General features: G+C 41.5%; 3 protein-coding genes across 3 annotated transcripts in view; 1 reads left to right on the top strand and 2 right to left on the bottom strand.

Annotated features, from left to right (window-relative positions):
- The window catches only part of LOC130199649 (uncharacterized), a 28079-nt gene extending 20899 nt beyond the window's left edge, over positions 1-7180 (bottom strand). The window contains exons 1-8 of the mRNA XM_056423331.1: positions 6968-7180; positions 6172-6303; positions 5569-5643; positions 4781-4954; positions 4171-4316; positions 3356-3544; positions 2378-2945; positions 1894-2056 (exon numbers count right to left, since the gene is read on the bottom strand). Of these exons, the coding sequence (XP_056279306.1) occupies positions 1894-2056; positions 2378-2945; positions 3356-3544; positions 4171-4316; positions 4781-4954; positions 5569-5643; positions 6172-6303; positions 6968-7042 (1522 nt within the window). The 5' untranslated portion in view covers positions 7043-7180. The remainder of the gene's footprint in view (positions 1-1893; positions 2057-2377; positions 2946-3355; positions 3545-4170; positions 4317-4780; positions 4955-5568; positions 5644-6171; positions 6304-6967) is intronic.
- A 1302-nt stretch (positions 7181-8482) lies between these two features.
- On the top strand, positions 8483-14137 carry cd40 (CD40 molecule, TNF receptor superfamily member 5). The gene is made up of 9 exons (XM_056423347.1): positions 8483-8742; positions 9163-9244; positions 10481-10603; positions 10697-10843; positions 10923-11016; positions 11865-11923; positions 12584-12673; positions 12787-12809; positions 13539-14137. The coding sequence occupies exons 1-9, from the start codon at positions 8674-8676 to the stop codon at positions 13854-13856; spliced, it is 1005 nt and encodes a 334-aa protein (XP_056279322.1). The 5' UTR covers positions 8483-8673; the 3' UTR covers positions 13857-14137.
- Positions 14138-15361: 1224 nt separating this feature from the next.
- irx7 (iroquois homeobox 7) lies at positions 15362-16951 on the bottom strand. The gene is made up of 2 exons (XM_056423348.1): positions 16733-16951; positions 15362-16365 (listed from the first exon to the last, which is right to left on the bottom strand). The coding sequence occupies exons 1-2, from the start codon at positions 16949-16951 to the stop codon at positions 15601-15603; spliced, it is 984 nt and encodes a 327-aa protein (XP_056279323.1). The 3' UTR covers positions 15362-15600.
- Positions 16952-20910: the final 3959 nt, after the last annotated feature.

Here is a 20910-nt window from a genome sequence, read left to right as displayed (position 1 = left end):
ATGGTGTAACTAGTGCGTCCGGATAACATCCATCATGTCTCTCGGGGAAGAAACAATGCTTTTGCTGTTTGCTGTTGCCAACAACAACACCGGAGGGTGGTGCGCGAGCAGCTGCGGGAACCGAACATACCCCCCCCCCCCTCCCCCCCGCTTCAGGTTAACGGTCCAGCCTGCGCTCGAGCAGAGACTCGCGGCCTATCCGCGCTCCGGGCTCGTTGAGCGCTCCGTGCTGTCAGTCTCCCCGCTGATACTACTGGACGTCATCACGTCAAACAGCGCGCTCTTGTTGTATATTTTGCTGATCGAAATAAACTAAACTAAACTAAACTAAGGGGTTAAATAGGGCCCCATTTGTGAATCCCACAGAACCAAACCCACCCCGGGATGGGGTGTAGGAGTAATCACACGAGGTGATTCTCGCCAAACCGTCCCAACCCGTTGGGGAGGTAGGCGATTCATAATCAGACTCGCCTATGAATCGCTCCTCCCGTGTAGGCGATTCTGAATCGCCTAACGCCCACCGCTCCTGTGAGATTCACAAATCCCTGCTGCTTTGATGGAAATCACTTCTACTTATAGACTCTGGTTCGGTGCTCCGTGTCGTCACTAGCGACGTCACGGAACCAAAGCGCTTAGATGTCATGTGACAATGTTTCCATGGTGACGGACAAGGCCACGGTGTTACTCTTTTAGTAACACTACAAAAGCCAACAACAACACCGGAGGGTGGTGCGCGAGCAGCTGCGGGAACCGAACATGATACGATCGTGTGGATCAAGACGGAATATAACATTAATTTTCGCATGGGGAGTTTATCACTATTGGTCTTTAGACCGTTGAAGTAAAGCCTCAGATGTTGCCATTGCCATTTGCACCACTACTGGACATGGCAGTACACCTCCTTTTTATTTATTTTAAATATATATTACTTTTAGTAATATTTCATCTCTGAGCTCAATAAATATAACGGAATTAAAGTTTCCCCAGCAACAGAAAGAAATCCCTCATATTAGACAGACCACTCACTGGTATTTAAGACGCATATTTTGAGACGCATATTTTCTTTTCTAAAGCTTGCACCAGAAGGATGTACGGCCTCGGGTTGCCTGCAGGCTGTCGTCATTCAGCTCCTGCTCCTGACTCAAGTTTCCAGGTCAGGGCGGAGCACAAACTCAGAATGCTCGGATATTCTTTGTCAGGACAGGAAATCGCTGTGACAGTCGCTCAGATCCTGTATCCATATTTCATGAATATATGAACTAATTATGTTCCCGCTCTGCACACTCACACTGATTCCACTTCGCAGCCCACCACCACCACATCTGTATCACTTCACAGTGTCTGTGCCTGTTGGAGGAGATGTGAAAGGAAGTTTCTGAGTTCTCCCCTGGCTTGGGTCTTGAAATATCCAAGCCACGTGCACACAGTTAATCAAAAGCCATTAGAAGAGATGGAGAATATATTCCACTTCACAATAGCTCTGCAGATTACAAGAGAAGTCGTGGCAGAGCAGGATTGGTGACACACTGCCCCCTGCTGACAGACAGGAGGAACATGCACCTGCCATTGTGGCATTGTTTTAAAAGAGCTAAATGGCAGCATGAAGAGGCCCCTCAATAGTTATCGGGTCAGCTTCCTCTTAACTGAGCAAATAAAGTCTAATTAACATAAAAACTTCTTCTGCATATAACCTGGTTACTCTTTCTTCGTGGTGTTTCCTTCTGCTGGATTTCATTTCACACCACAACCACCAGAATGTCTTTTCATCGCAACATGAAATTACATGAATTAGGTCTATTTTGCTGGGTTAATTTAATCTGATCTATTGCTGCGGATAATATAGTGGCTTTACCTCAATACTTACAGTCACATATTCATTTTTGAGCTACTCACTGAAGTTGTGTGCAACTTTCTGGTTGAGCATAATATGCTGGGTATTGCTCGGCTCAGCCGCACGAGACTTCCCGGGATCTTTTAGGGCAAATTGCTTGTATAAGCACGATGTGTCGATTTCAATCCTCCCGGTGCATTCCTGAATCCAAAACGATTTTGCAATCTGCCAAGAAACAAATGAATTCAGGACTGAGACAACTCCATGATGAGAGGAAATCAATGTGAACAATACAAAAGAGCAACACTGGGGCAGCAATAACTTGACAGACAAAACAAATAATAATTTTCCAGCAATGGTGCAAGATGAGGACTAATGAAGTGAAGCCAAGTTAAAACTGACCTTTCAGTGTTTGCCACGATAATAAAAAATTGCATTTAAATGTGAACAAGTTCCACTGATTAGACATTTTGTACGCTTTCTAGGTAATTGTAAAAATAAAGTCATTTAGTTTTGATTAACTATCGCTTTAACTGTGACGGTTACCTTCTCTTTGCCGACTAGGTCCCAGTGGAAAGTCTTGGTAAGTGGTTTTCTTAAATTCATCGCAAATTGGACGGGTAAAGGTGGTGGGGGGGGAATCCTCAGAGGGGGAAGCCCTATTACAACTGGCGTGTCTGACTCCTGTTTAAGACACTCTGGGCCTGGGGAAGAGGGGGTGATGATAGGGTTGGAGGGTGACGGTTGAGGGAAAGTGGACGTCGATAAGGCCAAGACATCAGGGGAGGTTAGTGATGGGGCCGGAGGCGAAATATCAGGCAGGATGACATCAGTGTTCTTAGTGCTGAGAGGTTTAGCAACAGGCGTTGCATAATCTTCCGGATACGTCGTGTCACTGCCACCCAATTCATCGCTCGACTCAAGCTCTGGTTTGGTGTCCTCTGCGTATTCAGCTATGCTGAGATGTCGTACGCCCTTTATTTCCTCAAACGCGACTTCGTTCTTGGACTTCCTCTTCCAGTCTGAACACAGTTGGTCGATGGCCTGAACCCAAGCATCCCGCTCCATCTGGACAGATCCGGCGGCAGTTGTTTGATCTGAAGGGACCCGGAACCTGCAATAAATCAATAAAAGTTAACTTGACTTCCCGCATTAGCCGAGATGAACTGGTACCGAACGCTCAAGGCCTAGATTTCCTCACTCAAACAAAGCTGCATCATAATTGATAGAATATAAAGTAGAAGGGCTTTCAGAGAGCGCCAACCTCTGCCAAGGTCATGCGCTATATCTCTCGTAACGTCAACCTTAGGGGAAGATTTCTGCAGAATGCAGCAGGATTCAGCGGGATTCAGAGCCACTTCAGAATTCAATAATATTTGAATGCAACATGCAACATCTTTCCACAAAGTTATATGAAAATCGTGCCACGGTTTTTCCTCAAATCCTGCTCACAAACAACTGAAAACATAACCTCCTCACCAGAATGCTGACTGAAATCACACAAATTACACACTCTTCACTCACTGGTATTCATTTTTGTGGGTGATCAGTGTGAACGCGTCGGAGCTGTTCGGTTTCTGTACACTGGCGTCGCCGCCTGACAGATGAATCACGATGGACGAGGGCACCGGGGATGTCACCTCAGCGTCATCGGGGCCTCGCCGCCTGGAGGGGACCAGTGTTAGCTGATCTGGGTGAAGCTGGACCTCGTATCTGGGACCAAATGGAGAGGGTAATGTAAGCCACAACAACTGTACTCCTTGTGTATTATACTGTTCACAGATTTTTCATACATTGCTTTTGCAGTAAGTATATTTGAAATCCTTGTATTTTACTGTTCTGTGCTATCGTCCACCAATACTGGATTCAACACATCTGGATCAAAATATCCAACAACTTGTGGAATAGAGAAGTAATATTTACACTGTTTCTAAATGACATTTTACCTCGTCTGTCATTTCTGTCATTATTACTTCGTTAATTATTGTAGATGTATTTTTTTACCTTAACAAGCTTGCTGGTTCTGCCTGTTTCCAGGTTGTACACTGAGCAAACTGTGTGGCTCAAGCTTCATCGTATAAAGAGATGAGTGATACAAATACTGAATACGATATAATAATATAAATCTGCTCAACTTTAAGTAAGAAAGCAAATAAGCATATTTCAAACTACAGTATATCAAACTATATACATAACATTCTACCAGACGAAGTATAAATCAAATTAGAGTGTCTTAAATATCTCAGAATAATTATTTTATAGTGTGAGGACAAAAAAATGTCACAGTCCTGAATTTGTTTTCCAAGAGCAGCTTTACAGTAATAAGGACACATGCGTACTTCACCCATCTGAAAGACGCCAGGCCGCCCCGGTGCAGTAACAAGACGCCTTCCTGAAGCCTCTGTGATGCTTCAGGCTGCTCACGTGTTTCTGCATTGTCACTGTATATGTTCCCATAAATGATCTGATTCACAAGCTTCATCATCTGAGAATCAGAGGGGGGGGGGGAGTCCCAAGGTAAACATCGATAACAAAACAGAAAAGAACAACAATACTTTCCTCCTCATAGCACAATTAACAGCAGGGCAATATATGAATGTGATATCGATATTGTGAGACAAGATATCGTCTTGTATGTGGATATCATAATATGGCATAAGTGTTAAGGATGCATTACAGTAAAAGAATGTCATTTTCTGAAGACTGTTCTGGCTGTGCTATTATTTGCATTTCCCCCACTTAGTCATTATATCAACATCAGTGATGATTATTGATCAAAACTCTCATTTTGTACATATTTTGTAAAAGCACAATAACTTTGCAATAGAAATATCGAGGCATTTGGTAAACAGTATTGTTATTGTTAATTGTTCTCCATATCTCCCAGCTGTAGCAACTCATTTCATGGTAAATTACATGTTTAAGTGTACACACTAAGTATGAATTCACCTTGTGTTTGTCCTCTAGTGAAGTGGCCTCCAATTCATAATCATGATGTCCTTTAAAAAAAATGCTGAACTTCGAACCCACTCCATCGTCACAACTTTTGACAGTGTGGAAGGGAAGTTGTCGTTTGATGATGCCTTTCTCAATGCTGCACAGCATTTTGGTCTTGAAATCGATCTGTTTGTCACAAAGAAAGGGTTTTAGTTTGTGTCTTAGCGCACATCTAATGTAACGCAGTAAAAATGAGCATATACAGTACGGTCTTCTGAGTTTTGTAGCTATGCTCGCATTCTGGTCCACCCAGAAATATCTCAAAAACTTTTGGATGGATGTGAAAGTGTTTACAGACATTTGTGGTCCCCAGAGGATGAATCCTACTGGCTTTGTCCCCTGACTTGTCCTCTTCAAATTGGGTTCATATGTGCATGTGCACCCTCATGATGAATTGTAATCACTTTGATGATCAATTTGTTTTGTACAGTGCAGCGTGTTAGGTCATTTTAATTTGTCCAATACTTTGGTTTATGACCTTTACCGGCCAAACAAGGGGCATTCCAATCAGCCTCAGTTGTACTTTAGTACAATTTAGGGCAAATTAGAAAATGTTAGCGTATCAATACCCTTAAGTTATTAAAATGGTACACATTATACCTGCTATGCATCTTGTTAGCATTGGGTACGAGCATTTCAGCCTGCGGAACCTCAAAGCTGTACAAGTCTAGCTTCACAGACCTGCTAACATGGCTTAAAGATCATAATCATGATTGGATGTTGTTGATGTTTTAACTCACCTGAAGAACCCTCTTCTGCCATCTGTAGTGGCTGTGTTTGTGGACACTGAAGTTGTACTGTTTGGGTTGTGTTTCCTGCAACAGCAGCCAAAAACACAAATGTCAGACATGAATACCGAATGGAAATACGGAAGAAATAGCATCATCAGGACTCTATCCTTTGTCCTGCATCTGTTTGCTGCTCAGGCATAAAACAAACGGCTGCTACATTCCTTCAAAAGAAACAAAATGCACCTGGCTTAATTAAACTTACCACAGACCAATCGAGCAGGCTGAGCAGGTCATGAACAACAATATTTACAAAACAAGTTTTCTCCAGACTTCCTAAGTAGGTCATTAACAAACCAATACAAGTTGTAAATTATATCTTTGAACGTAGTACACGTCAATGAAGCGGAGAGCCAGATGAGACGACACAACATCGCAGATTTAAAAACTGCAACTAGACTTATTTGGTTCATTTTCACTGCTTTCATATTGTTTTCAGCAACTGTTTCCAGGGAAATAATGGAGAATTACGCCATACTCAAAATCAGGTTGACCCTAGAACTTCATGATCACAACCCTCCAACTTATGAGCAACTTGGTTTAAAATGCTCCTACCTCCTCAGCCACTGTCTTCGGCTTCAACGGCTTCCCATCCTGTTCCATCCTGGCCTGGTGCAGAGCATCCTCGATGGACAATTCTCCACGCTTCACCTTCATCATGATGCTTAGCTGCATCTCATTGCTCAACTAAAAGCACAACAAGGTACATTTTCTTTTTCTTTAAGAAATCATCTCTATTGTGAACAATTCTGGTTAGTATTTCCCAAATTACACATTGGGGGGGGGGACAAAAGCTAGCCCTTTTAAAGTGTGGTCGACAAACCAATCCTAGAGTGTTACTACTAAGTCATTTTCAAACCACCATTCGGGCTTAAAATGCTTTTTATATTTAGCTGTCATGCAGTATTTTTGCTTCAGCAATATTTCACTAAACCTTCTATTAATTATGTGTGGAGGTTGATAAGAGTGACCATATGTGTCAGGCTCAGAGGAAAGAGAAACCAGTGAGTTTCAAAGTACAATCAGCATCTGCTTAACAACATGACGTTACAGGAACATATTTCCTAACATTCTTCATTGTCTATCACAGTTCTGAGTAAAAAGATGGTTCGTTTTTGGGGAACTTCAAACTGTAAGGAAGTCAGGTTGAATTGAGGAAGTAAGACATGTTTGAGATAATCGCTTAAACCAAAACTGTATGTCCTCTTGCTGCACAGCCGACTTGCAGAAGCGATGATTGTAAACTTTCTTTGGTAAAGTAGGACTTGCCGCTAAAAGGACTTTCTGCTTGATGGTCGCTTGCTTGCTTCCTTGTACATGAATTTCCCAATTATAGGAACTGAAATCTTACCTTTGGCAAGTCATCGGTGTTTCGGTCCAATCTGGATGGATTGTCCTTCTTCTTTGATCCTAAATTTGGCATCATAACTGTTTTGTTTTCACAGGAAAATCCATGCGGCGTTGTCAGTCCATCAAACCGGCCCTCTTTTAAGGCAAAGATGTGAGAGATAATTTATTTTTATTTTGGTCCTGCAAGACCTAAAATAGAAATCTGCTTCTCTCACCGGTGGAAACCCGTGCTGTGATTTGTGTCAATATAGTTACGGCCACCCTCTTTCAGCTCAAGGTTCACTCCTTCGAGGTAGTCAGGCAGGTAGAGGCAGTTCGGCCACACCCACTGCAGAGCTACAAACATTTCCAGTCCGTTTACGTGTCTCCACTTGCAGGACAATGTGTCTTATCTGCTGCTCAACCGGTTTGACCCGGGAGAGAGCTGAGAAACCTGCAGACATTTCCATTACCACGAAACAATGCAATTAAATACAGTAATGCAATGTATGCCTCTCATGTATTCTAATGATAATGTAATTTCCTATACACATATGACATAATTGTAATCTACAGTTTTAATCATATTTTTATTGAAAAGTTTTTTATTATAGTGTTGATTAAAATTCCAATGTATCTTAAGTCTTCTTGAGTTTAGATATTTCTATTTATTTATAAATTGGCATTCGTTTTTATCCAAGTCATTTGCGCAGTTATATATCAACTTATTTCAATGTTAAGAGAAAATATCATCACATTTAACACAGATGTTCTGAAGGATGTCACCCCAAAAACAATGAACAAAAATTCTCAAAAGTAATTAAAATACTGCCTATAAAAGGGTATTTTAAATGCAAGGTGGTATTAAAGAATACAATTAAGAGGACAAAAAAAGACAATAATACAAGTAATAACTTAACAGGCAAGAAAATACATGTTAATAAAGATTGTATAAGTATCTGAGCACATGTATTACAATAGACACTATATGTACTTTCTAAACTCAACCCTCGAGGGTTCAAACGATGGACAAGACTCTTGTCCATCGTTTGGTCCCCAAACTTTTTCCTGTGAGGGCCACATAACTTTTCCCTTCTCTGATGGGGGCCGGGGTCAGTTTGTAACCGAAAAAGTGTGACGATTGCAGGGGTGCCTAAATGTAAACATGTATTCTTTTCCAGAAAGCCACACATAACCAAATATTAATAACCCTTTCCGGGATCTTCACAGAAAAAAAAGTCAGGAAATAAATAACACTATTTATGAAATAAATATGCACATACCCCTCTCTGGGTTCTTCACAGAAAAAAGTCAGGAAATAAATAACACTATTTGTGAAATAAATAATAACCAATTAACTAATAAATAATTCCGTTCTATTGACAGGGGCTAGTCTAGGATTCGCGTGGCCAGACTGGGGGGGGGAATCATAATGCCTCTCTGGTATTGTTCAGGGGGCCGGGCCAAATGTGGAGGCGGGCCATATCCGGCCCGCGGGCCTTAGTTTGGGGACCACAGGACAAGACGAATATGAAATATCCCCAAAACAATCAGTGAAGTGACAGGACCGAGGAACCAGAGCCTGCACGGTGTGGTCAACTTACCGGAAACCGTCAAGTAATAAACCGACACCGGAAATACCCTCGCGCAGCTCCGCCATCCGTGTCAGGTAGAAGAAGCGAGCAGACCGGGAGCAACACCGACAGGCTGCAGCTGCTGAAGAGCACCATGCCGCGGACACGATTCATAAACATGCAGCTGTTACTGATAATGGCCATGTCGGTGATCTATTTTTCGGTGAGCAATCTAATCGATGCATTTCGTTTTTATATAATATGATAAGTCGCACTTACACGTTATCGTCTGTCCGTGTGGTTGTTGGCTATAACTTTGAGCTCATTTGAAATAATTCTCTCTCCATTATTACTCAAATAAAAGTTATATTCTGCTTTGAAGGCCACGCCCTTTGACGCAGCTTGTCGGCTGAAAGTTACTTTCGCTTTCGTGTACCTCGCAGCGGGGACGAAATGCACACACTATTTAAATATTTACGTTTTAAATCTTGATTTCAAAGAAGATGCAGTGTAACAAACATTCAGTTCTCAGAGGTGACAGCTACGTTCCTCCACGTCTCGTTCCGTCTGCTCTGAGAGGAGGTGCAACATCCATGACGGACTGTGTTATTATATAAATATATTATATGTTACACTCTTACAGGGGATGGCCGGTGCTCAGCCCGCCTGTGATCCGCTCACTCAATATGAGCGGAATGGCGGGTGCTGCAAAATGTGTGCTCCAGGTATGTAAACAGAACTTTGTTTGCATAACTAAAATTGATCTAGGAACATGTTCCTTTTATTATTGCAGCCACACAGGCACTCGCTCACCGGGGGTTGAGTCATATTCACTGAGTAGGCTATATAGCTACAACATTAATAACAAGATGTACGATAAAACATAAACAATTCGGAGCCACGTAGTCTATATTAACATGTAATGGGTTGCAAAAGCCACTTGAGATATACACATTAAAGGAGTATGTAGAAGACAAAGATGGCAAAAGGCCACACATTTCAAAAAGAGCCTTGTTACTGATGCCAACATTTATTTTTGGTTTCTTTTTCACTTTGACCCATCCCAATGGCCACAGCACAGGAACAGAGATAGTTGAGTAATTTGGGAAATCCTCTTATTTGATTTCTCAGAACATCGATACCTCACTGCCGTCTGTTAGATGTTAGACTACATCCAGGTGGAGCTGAGACAGATGGTTGATTAATCTGGTATTAGACTTTTTGTGGAAAAATACATTTTAAGAGGTCACCTTGGGAGTCTGAGAATTAGGATTTAACACGCCATAAACAAAACGAATCCAGCAGATCTGCAGGGCAAACACGAGGAATTGCAATTTCTTGTATTTAGATTTTAGGCAGAGCCTGTTTTCAGTCTTTAAGCTAAGCTAAGCTAACTGTCCCCTGGCAGTAACTTTGTAGTTAACAGACTTTTTCTCTCAGTCAAAGCTCATTTCCCAACATTTCTAACGATTCCTTTCAGCCACATGCTGTCAGGTCTTTGTGACGGGGTGAGGCTCAGGCGCAGAGAGACAGGCTGGACGCAATATAAATAACAAAAAACGCACTCCTTAATGAGGCAAAACAGTTTACAAAAAAACAAGGTCCAAAAGGGGCAGGCAGAGGATCGTCGGTCAGGGCAGGCAGGGTCAACAGGCAGAACCAGATACGACAGACAGGACGATGGGAAAAAGACACAGAACTAGAGATGACAATCCGACAGCAGACAAGGGAAAGACTGACACAATATATAGGGGGGGAAACAGGTGTACGACATCAGACACTAACGAGACAAGAGTGGCTGAGGGCAGGTGCAGGGAATTAAACAATTAAGACAGAGGAGACATAGGAGACACGGAACACAGGAGAAACAGAACCAGGTGTTACACATGCCCCCATATGTACTGCATATATACGATAACACTGCCCAGGTGTTTTACTATAAACCACACTCTGTTTTTCAGGGACCAGGATGTCGTCCCTCAGGACTTGCCTGGATCCTCAGTGCACAGAATGTGGAGACAATGAGTATCGGGATACATACACAACTGAACCGAGGTGCCGACGTCAACCGTACTGTGACCCACGTAAGGACTAGACAGAAGTGCTGCTGGATATGAACCGATAGACATTAGTTTTGTTCTCGCACAATTTATAACCCGTGTCCATTCTACTTCCAGATAAAAACTTTGGTGCCATTGTCCATAAGAGCAAGAGCCAACGAAGCGCCTGTGAGTGTAAACTAGGATTCCACTGCTCGAGTGGGGAATGTATAACCTGTGTGCCACACGCGCTCTGTGAGCCGGGACACGGCGCTCGCTCCATAGGTACGACACGCCGCTTTGATTCACGTCGATTATTACTTTGTTTTGGCAATGTGCTGAATATGTCTCGCTCCGCTTTCAGGCAATCATACGCAGAACACAGTGTGTCAGAAATGCACAGAAGGCACATTTTCCGAAGACGAGTCATGGAACGGCGTCTGTGAGAAATGGACAGAGTGAGTGCAGGAAATATAATTAGACTTCCAAAGATGTCACACTTAGTTTAACATTTTATTCTCGGCTTGTTTATTTCAACAAACAAACCTTCGCGACAGCAATACCTTTTGGTCCTCGAGGCTGTTTCAGAGATAAATGTAAACATGGAAACGATTTCTCGTCATTTTAGTTTTTTGTTTTAGATTGGGCCCCCTCAATTTTCAAAGTCACGAAAGGAAACAATCAAGAAAATCTGCTTATTTGTGGATTTGTGCATTGAAAGAATTCAATGAAAAGATGAATTCCACTCTCATAGATGTATCCAACCCCTCCGCCATATTAATCAGTGTTTCTTAATTCTTATGTTTATGTTTTTATGCTAAGCCAACTAGCTGTCACTGTTTATTTGCTGGTCAGGTTAGTGAGTGGCAATCAAACTCTCTGTAGGAAAGCACATTTACCATAATGTCCTACAAGTAGGTGCTTCAACTTGTTTAGGTTGTAAACCTATATCGGATCTTTTTCTTCAAGATATCGTGTTTTTGTATTTTCTTGTATTTTAATCGTGGTTGTGATGACAGAAGTAGTGCCCACGGGTGATTGCTTATTCTCCATTAAGGAAGGTGGATACCACTCTAGTGGGGCTGTGATGAAATATATTAGCATAAGAGGATTCATCTGTAAACTGGGGCCATAGTATTGAGACTTTAGCGTGTTTTCGGGGAGCTGCCAGCAACGTTCATAAGTTATTGTCACTCTTCCCCAAACGTTTCCGTGTGTTTGAATGGGAGTTGAAGCTTCAGGACAAAGTAATCACCGGAATCTGAAACCAGGAATTCATCCTTTGACATTGTGAAATCCTTTGCAGATGTTTGGAGGGACACAGCGTTGAACAAAGCGGAACAGACGTATCTGACAACATCTGTGGTAAGTTTTGCGCAGGCGGGTAAATTACCAAAGTGTCTCACCTTTCGCTCTCCTGCCGTCTGCAGCTGTGTGGTTTGTGGCGTCTCGCTTAAAGCGAAACTGTGAAGGCGAAGTGATGAAAGAGCTCATAAATCTCTGTTGCTCTGTGGTTTTACGTGTGTTTAACAGCTTTCACCGACATGTTGTTCACACCAGATTCATGGCTAGACTCCACTGTGTTATAATGGCTAAATAACCACATTAAAAAAAAGTTATTTAGTTATTTTAATTAATTAAATACATTTAAAATAAGCATGGACTTAGGATAGGAATATATAAGCATTTTTGCTTCTACCTATACCTTTTCAGTATTTATGCTTTCTATATTATATATAATAATATTGTATTGCAATGATTGACTCAATAAAATACACAACAACAACATGAAAATCCTCTTTTCTTCACTCTTTCCTATGTGTACTTCCTCTGCTCCGGTATGAACATGTGGCACATATTAAAGTGTTTCAGTGATTTGCTGAAAAAAACCTTTCCTGTTTATCTAATGTTGTATTCTACTCTAATGATGTCATTATCCCATATTATTGGAGAACATCAAGTGTGAAAGTAACACTGCTGCAAGGATCAATATGTGGTTCATGGTTTTCTCTCTTTTTCTTGCAGAGGAAACCTCCCGGTCACATGCAGTTGTGTGTTCTGTGATTGTGTTTCTCTTTGTGGTTACATGTGCTTGTGGGTGTTGTCTATGTAAAGGTACGTTGTGCTTTAAATGTTCTCTTTTGTGACATTTTCAATGAGTTCCAAGTTTCAGTAATCCACTTACTGTACTCGTGTTCTATGTTTGTTTCCTGTGTTTGGTAAACCAGGGGATGCGAAAGGCAACGTGAAGGTAAATATGATTTTTATCCTCCAATGTTGACTGCAGTGAACTCACTGAATAACCAGCAAAACAATCCAAATGATTACATTCTCAAAAAGACAACTTACTGCAAATGATGTTGACCATTTTTTATTCTAAACCAAAGTTACTTTACCTCTCTGTTTTTCTGTTGAAATATGCAGACTATGCACAATTGTATTCGAAGATTGATACCTCTTTTGCTCGATAATTGTGAAGCTGTGACCAGAGGGTGGTTAGCTTCGCTTCACATGAAGACTAGAAGAAGGGGGAATAGCTATTCTCAATTTCTCACCAGTAAACTAGTTATGTGTTATTTATTTCAAACAAACAAAAACTGACGTTTGAAAACAATAAATTGTGTTTTGTGTACCAGGCAAAAACTGACTGACCAGCCAGTACAACTTAGTTTTACAGCCTTCCTGCTCAACGAAGCTAACTGAGTCATATGAATCTAAATTAAAAAAGCAAATAAAGGTAATTCCCAAAATGTCAGACTATGATTATGAACGACATTTGATTTGGTGTCTCCAGGATGAGAACGGGGCTATTCTTAATCCCATAACCTGATAAAGGGAAATGGCATATGCACAGTGGAGTAAGCTCCTAAATCCAGAGCATGTGAGCACACTGAGAAACTGTAACTTTAGATTTTTCTATGCCCACAATCTAAAATGTAATATTTCATGTTTCTTATGTTTCTACTTTACTCTCTTGTAGGTCTGTGTTGAATTATGTCTGGGAGACAAAAAGGAGCCACTGAGAGAAACCAAAGTGCTGATAACAAACCCAACTGATGCTATTGAGGAAGAGTCGCTGGTTCCTGACCGCCAGTCCTCTCAAGAGGAGGCTGATGTGAGGACACCGGAGGAAAACGAGGACGAGCTCAGCCAAGAGCTGTCAGAGCATTATGTTCTCACTGACAATGGAAACTTTTTGACTCAGGAGGATGGGAAGTCAGCCGTCCTTTCCCGAGAGGAATCTCAAACGCAGACTTTACAGACTGAAACCAGCTGCGGTCACTCCGATCGCTGGTGATAGCATGAACATAGGAATGTAACCTGTTGGGTTATTCTGCCCTATGTTGTACATAATTCCCCCCTTAAGATGTATATAGTGCCTTTTAAGTGTTAATCAATAAATGTAACTCATTTGATAATAATGTAGTGTAACCAATTTAGGAGGTAAATACTACTGTGTGTGTGTGTGTGTGTAGGAATGCACATTTTCTAAAATGACATACTTGTACAACATGGAAATCTTATATAAATTTTTTTTTTAAATTGAAGTCGGATTAAAAGGCCTGCCACTTCAATGTTGATCTATGGGAGTGTATTTGTCTTGGTATTTGTTAGTTAGTCTGTCATATGCAGGGGGGGGGGGGGGTTCCTTGGGGGATATTATGAGGAAGTATAATGTGTTTACATCTGTGTTGGAAATGCTACGTCCTGGAGTTTTAATGAGCTCTCATGATATCTAAGCGGATTTGTGGACTTTTATTCGTGACGGAAATGTGTTAATATGTTTAACGTGAAGGCCATGCGTGTCACTTGTACCATTTACTGAATCAGAAGACTGCCATGCACGGATTGTTTTGAACTCCCAGGCACAGCCCGGGCTGCAGTTCCACTTGATTTCCTCAGAGGGGCGCCAGAGGGCCACTGTGTCGACTGTAGAAACGTCAACTCATCTCGTGTCTCTATAGTGCCCCACTGCTGAAATATGGAATTACAAGGACTAGAAAAGTGTAATTAAGTACCATACCACTGTAAAAGTTCAATTCAGAAAGAGATAGTTTTATAAGTAGATCTTAGCATGTTGAAATGTTGTGATATTCTATTATTCATCTGTTTTCTTGTGAGAAAATGGGCTCAAACTAGAGCTAATCTGCCCTCTGTGTGTTCCTGTTTGTAGGGATTTGCATGAAGATGCGAGGCCAGAAGACAAGGGAGCAATGCTCCCGGGGGCTTTCTCATTATCCCCGGATTAACGAAGGTCCAACCCTTTGAATTTACACGGAAATCTGTGCAGCTGATAGTGAAGAATCTCTCTTCAGACTCTAAACGTAACTCAAACTTGAACAGACATGTGCGCCATCTGCTACTGCCTAATCTAACTCGTTTATAGTGTAGCCATACCTGAAGACATCAACATGCAGTCAAACAGGCATTAAAGAAAATTCGGACTGGATTTGCATCAAAGCGTAATAGCAGGGATTACCCATCAACAGTCTGACCAAAAGACTAATTTGGGTAGATTAAATAGATTTGGGTCTTGGGTTTGAAATGCAAAGTAAGGCCCAAACTCTCTTTGTACTCATCTAATTTACATGAATAAGCCATTTTCTCTTTTAGTCTTACATGAGAATCTAAAGTGATGTTGAAGAAAATGCAAACTTCTGTGTTAACCCTTAACACAAACTATGTTATATGTTGTTTTTTCACATTTTGTAGGTTTTCATATAAATGAGAAATGATAAGGTATTCAATTCCAATTAATTGAATGTGGCATTGCGGTGAAGTCAATATAGAACAGGAACAAAATGTATTTAGAAGCTGAACTTTATTTAAGCAAAAATAATTCTTCATGAATAGACAAAGGAAAAAATTTACACGCGTTGGCGATGGAAAAATACATCTACAATTTATTTACAACATATTTTAGTCTTTGGCCTCAAAACAGTTTTTTGTTTTACTGCAAACTTCAGGAATAATCAACCTGAAAGAAAGATTAAAGTGCATAGATGTGGAAAAGTGTCTCTTATGTGTGTCTACATACCCACTCAGACAACTTCATGAGTGGTGTAACATGACGGAACGAACAGTCCGTTTCTGGAGGCCCACTCAGCCCACAGTTTACCGGCCGGGTGGTAAATATTGTCCAGGGGTTTCCTGACAGTCTCCGAGGTGGCGGTCTCGGCCAAAGACCAAATTTTGGGTTTCTGACTGCCAATGTTTTCTTTACTCTCCAACGCGGAGAGCGTGTGATCGACATCACTCTTTTCAACTTTCTTAGCAAGTGCCAGTTTGCTGTCTTCGTGCTCGCTGTTTGGCTGCTGCGGCATCTCCAACCGCGCCTCCACGCACGCAGAGCTGTCCAACGCGCCGTCTTCGTGCTCATCGGTGTGTGCAGGGTCACTTTGAGGCTCTTCCTCGTCCAGATGACCGATCTGCATGGAACTGTCGGCATCGTCGCTCTCTCCCTCCTGCTCGTCATCCTCCTCGTCTGATTTCCCCTTACACGCCCAGCTGACCCTGTTCTCCTTCTTCAGGCGTCGCCTTGCGTTGGCGAACCAGGTGGAGACCTGCGTGAGGCTCATTTTAGTGATGATGGCGAGCATGATTTTCTCGCCCTTGGTCGGATACGGGTTCTTCAGGTGCTCGTTAAGCCAGGCCTTGAGTGCCCCGGTGCTCTCTCGGGTGGCCACTTTGGCGACCCTACCGGGGTCTTCGGCTACTCCAGGGCGATAAGGTGGATAGAAAGCCCCCCCTCGAGCCAGAAGCGCGTGATGGTAAGGAGAGGCGGCCTTCAAGTCGAACCCGTTGTTCTGGAAAACAGAGAGAAGGAACGTAAACGCAAGCAAAGGAATCTCGATTGTGCGCAATTACGCACGGATAGGGCGACCGTTGACCCAGAGGGCACTCTTCAATGCGTGTTCGTAGACCGAAATGTAAGAAAGGGGAAAACATCCTGAACTCATGGATTCCGGAAAAGTTTGTAGGCATCATGCTAACATAACTTAAGTATCACTCAGTGTGTGAGAGTAAAGACTCCATGTTGCCTTTTCTCAAATAGAGTCGTGAAGCTTCTCCAAGATCATATTTCACACACGTTTCTGCTTACAATGAGGTTATAATGATTCCACTTGAGCTTTTAAATTAAAGACTGAATCACTTTGTGAATGATGGACTCACCATGTGTGCGATGTGCCTGTGGTGTGGATAGGGTATGAAGTTGTATCCCTGTAGTCCAGAGTACGTTATTGGAATTCCGGCTGCCATCGCTGCCAGATGCTGAGCCTGTTGCTGCTGCAAACCCGGTGGGCATCCCAGCAGCGGGATCTGATATCCAGTCGGCATGCTGATGTTCCGCTCCAAGAAAAAGCTGCCAATTCCAGTTTGCGATGCGGGCATCTTTCCTGCGTCCCAGCTATTCGGGTTTGTGTGGCAATCCCTACTGGAACTATTTATATACACCCAGCTGCCAGCGTGTGTTCGCGAGGGGGAGGGGGTAGGGGGAGGTCCCACTGGTAGTGACTGACAGCTACGTTCAAAAGACCCACAGCTTTCACTCGCAACAAATCCCATCAAAGAAGCCCTCCACTGTTCCTTTTAGCGTGTTCGCGGAGAGGCTAAATATGTGCTGCGGATCGCAACACAAGAGTTGTTTTGTAGAGAACCGAAGTTTCAATTCAAATGCAACATTTTTCTTGGAGTGAATGAAGACTCAGAATTAACCATCAGCTGTGATAGAAATACACTGTTTAGGTTTTTTATAAGTGATCACAGTTCAAAATACAACTTTTTAAAGCTCATAAAACGAAGACTAAAAGTCAAACTAATTATATCGGTTAATTTCTTGGCTACACGAAGTTGTCTATGTTTAAGATTGAATCGTTTTATTTTACGTCTTTATTTTCCAGACACTTCCACCAGTTTGATGTGTGTTTAATGTGGAATTTAACACTTCGCACGTCTAGCACTAATTGCCGGAGAGCTTAGAAAATGAGCTGAATTCAGTTAACAACATCCTGCCAGTCTCTCCTGTCGCTCGTGACACTTCATCCCCTACAGATCTGTAGTTTTGTGAATTGAATTAACTCGGCCAATGACATTTAATTACGCGAATAAACAATCAAAGAACATTTTACGCACGTGTAAAAGTGTCACTATGACAGGTGTGTTCCATTCTCAAAAAGAAACCTCTCACAGTTATTTCATAAAATAATTGAATGTACCAAGTTATCATTTAGCCTGAGAAGCCTCATAGCCTTATCTTTTTATGTGTTCACATATTGGCTGAACCATGACAAGTTGTCCTCCTTCATGTCGGATGGCATTGTTTTGAATGGAGCGCAGCGTTTCAATGGGCCTAATTAAATGAGGTTAAGTAAAACAGGTGTTGACTAATGTATATGATAATTATGAGATAACAGATGCTAATGTATGTGTGTGTGTGGAGGGGGTTGTTGAAGATAAGAGGAGAAGATTACACTTCTTATTCCACTGTTGTCGCCCCCCTCACCCCCCTCCTCATGGCCTTCAAAAGAGCCACAGTTAAGCTCGGTGTTTGGGTTCAAGGGAGCTTCGCCTCTTTTATCTTGCATCATTTGTATTATTATATTAACTATATTAAGAAGCCTATAGTGCTGGTGGCAATACTGAGAAAAGTATAAAAATTAGAAAAAAGGGTGCAGTAATGACACCTAAAGCCACTTTACATACATTTTTTAATTATTGCCTTTTTTCTGTTTAGATTTTTATTTCTGTTTTTGTTTCAATTTTTACTCTAAACCCTAACATATATTTGTAATGCTCATATGAGTTGTAACCTTCCATCCGGCTCATGCGTTTGCCTCCAGTTTGTATTAACTATAACACTTTTCACTTGGCTTCTAAGTTGTTTTTTTTGCATTTGCCTTCTATGAAACTCCAATAACATATGTCCATTTCTATATGCTGATATGTGTGATATATGAGAACTGCTCCTTTCTTCATCATCATGCCTCGCTTATACTTTGTGACTTATTTTGAAGAAAGGCATTGTTAATAACACCTGCTTGTACATGTAAATTACAGACTTATGAATTAAAATCCAAAAAATATATTTACGCCTCACATGAGCATATAGTGTGCACATACACATATTTAACTAATCTGAGCATGTGCACGAGTCAAACTTTATAAAAGTTACACCAGTTGGTATTGTTCTTTCATAAAAATTAATATTTGAAACGGTTAAAAAGAATAACCTTGCCAATGTACTGGGGGGAAAGTTCAACAATGTTGTGGTGAATTGATTTCCTTGTTGCAGAAGTACGCCTACTAAGAATTTACTCTCAGTTGTCAGTTTATTAGTTACAGCTCGGTGAAAATCATGCAACGGTTTTACAAAAAAGTCTTCATGAAGGTTTTAATGTTGCAAAAACATATTTTAGAGATCTCTCGGTTGTGATGAAGTGTTGTGAAATACAATGACACATTGTAAATATTAAGTGAATCTTTTGTAAAAAATAGAATTAAAGTTCTGCAAGTACAATTTCTACAATTAAACATTATTATATTGTTTACTAATATGAAGAAACGTGAACATTTCTGTTTTGCTCTTAAAACAAAACCACTCCAACTTCTGAACTGATTGCACTGAACACTACATTTAACACAAAACAATGACATGCATCGCAATAAACATTACGATAATCGATTAGTGACAATACCTTTGTGTGCTTTTCCTGAGCATTACTGGAAGAAATGCTAAAACGATTTATAGAGTATTCTACTGTTTTGAATTAAATAATAAGTCAAGCATTACCAGTGAAATAAATCCTGCACATTAGCAAGTTCCAGCTTTTCAAATGGCAGGATTAGCTGTAAACAATAATAAATAATAATAATAATAAACTGAACATCTTTGGGTTTGGCACAGACAAAACAAAACATTTGAAGACGTAATTTGGGCATTTTTTCAACAATTGTTTGACATTTGTTCAAAAAAATAGCAGATTAATTGATAATCAATATAATCGTTTATATTGCTGACCTTGTTTTGTTTCTCCCACTATCAGAGGTGTTTGTAATATGCGTTTGCATGATTCAGAGTATAGCCTATGATGATGAAACTACACCGTGGTAAAGGTGCAGGGAAAGAAGGAATTTATTTGGGTTGGACCTAAAGTAAATTTGAACAAGAGCCACAATGGTGCAGCGAGAGTGCAAAGAGCAGGAGGCCTCAGTAGTCTACATCTCACAACACAAACAGCTCAGGGGCCTTTGTCCCTCTTGGAGAACTCCTTTTCATTCTCTTCCTCTTTTGGCAGCTCCGCCACAATGCAGGTGTTGGTCTGGCTCTGACAGGTTGAATTTGCGCCGTTTGCCGTGAGGATGTCGGTCGTTTGCAGGAGAGAGAAGTGACCAAATGGACGACGATTGTTCTCAGGACCCAAAGAGATACAGTACAAGATAGCAAAGAGGATGAAATGATCTCCATCCGTGATAAGAGAGTCATTCCTCTGTATTGAAATAGTGCTGCGGAGCTTCCTTTTATCTACAGATGCGGTGCATATTCCACATCACTCTCTGCAAAGAAAGGCCCTGGCTTCGGATGAAAACGCAGAACGACGGTACGAGGGGCTAATGAGCAGGTCAGGACAAAAGGTTTAGGTGTGACCTCAATTACAGACAATCCCCTACCTGCGAGGCGACAAAGGGACGAAACATGCAATCTGAATAAGTCATGGCGAGGTGTGAACAAGACTACAAAAGCCCAGAGAGAATCCGCAGAGTCTTCCACACCTCATGCTTGTTAGTTTATTTTTACTGCGCTAGATATGAAAGGGGAGAAAGTTGACAGACAGACTCATAGAAACTGAGCCGGAGGAGATGAAAGAATGAGTTTCATTCGTCAGAAGAAGAAAAAAAGAAGCGTTTTCAGATATTTTGACACAAAATGTAAATAGAGCCACATACAAATCGAAAGAAAGACTTAAAGCAAAACTTCGAGAAAGATATTTAAATCGTGAGAAGCATGGATAATCAATTGACAACAAATGCATAATAGTCTCCAGCCAGAACTCCCTAATGAGATTTTCCTGGGGCACCAACACAAATGGAGAGATGTAAGCAAAGTGTGAATGTTATCAAGCTCTCCCACCTCTTTACTCTCTGACCCCCTCTTCCCCAGACCCCCCTCCACTCTTTGTCCTTTGTCATTACTCTTATCAGGACCACTCTATCATTCTTTCAAAATAGTAGTGGCGCTGAAACCGCTTGCAAATGTAAGTATGTCTTTGTTTGGGGGCCGGGCCGCGGCCCGCCTCCCAGCTCCCTCCTGGGTGCAGCCTGATTGACGGCCCTCCGCTGGGTGAGTGACAGGC

This window comes from Pseudoliparis swirei, chromosome 9 (assembly GCF_029220125.1).
Source record: "Pseudoliparis swirei isolate HS2019 ecotype Mariana Trench chromosome 9, NWPU_hadal_v1, whole genome shotgun sequence".
Lineage (NCBI taxonomy): Eukaryota > Metazoa > Chordata > Actinopteri > Perciformes > Liparidae > Pseudoliparis > Pseudoliparis swirei.
The sequence above is the reverse complement of the archived record's forward strand: the minus strand, read 5'-3'. Positions and strand labels throughout refer to the sequence as shown.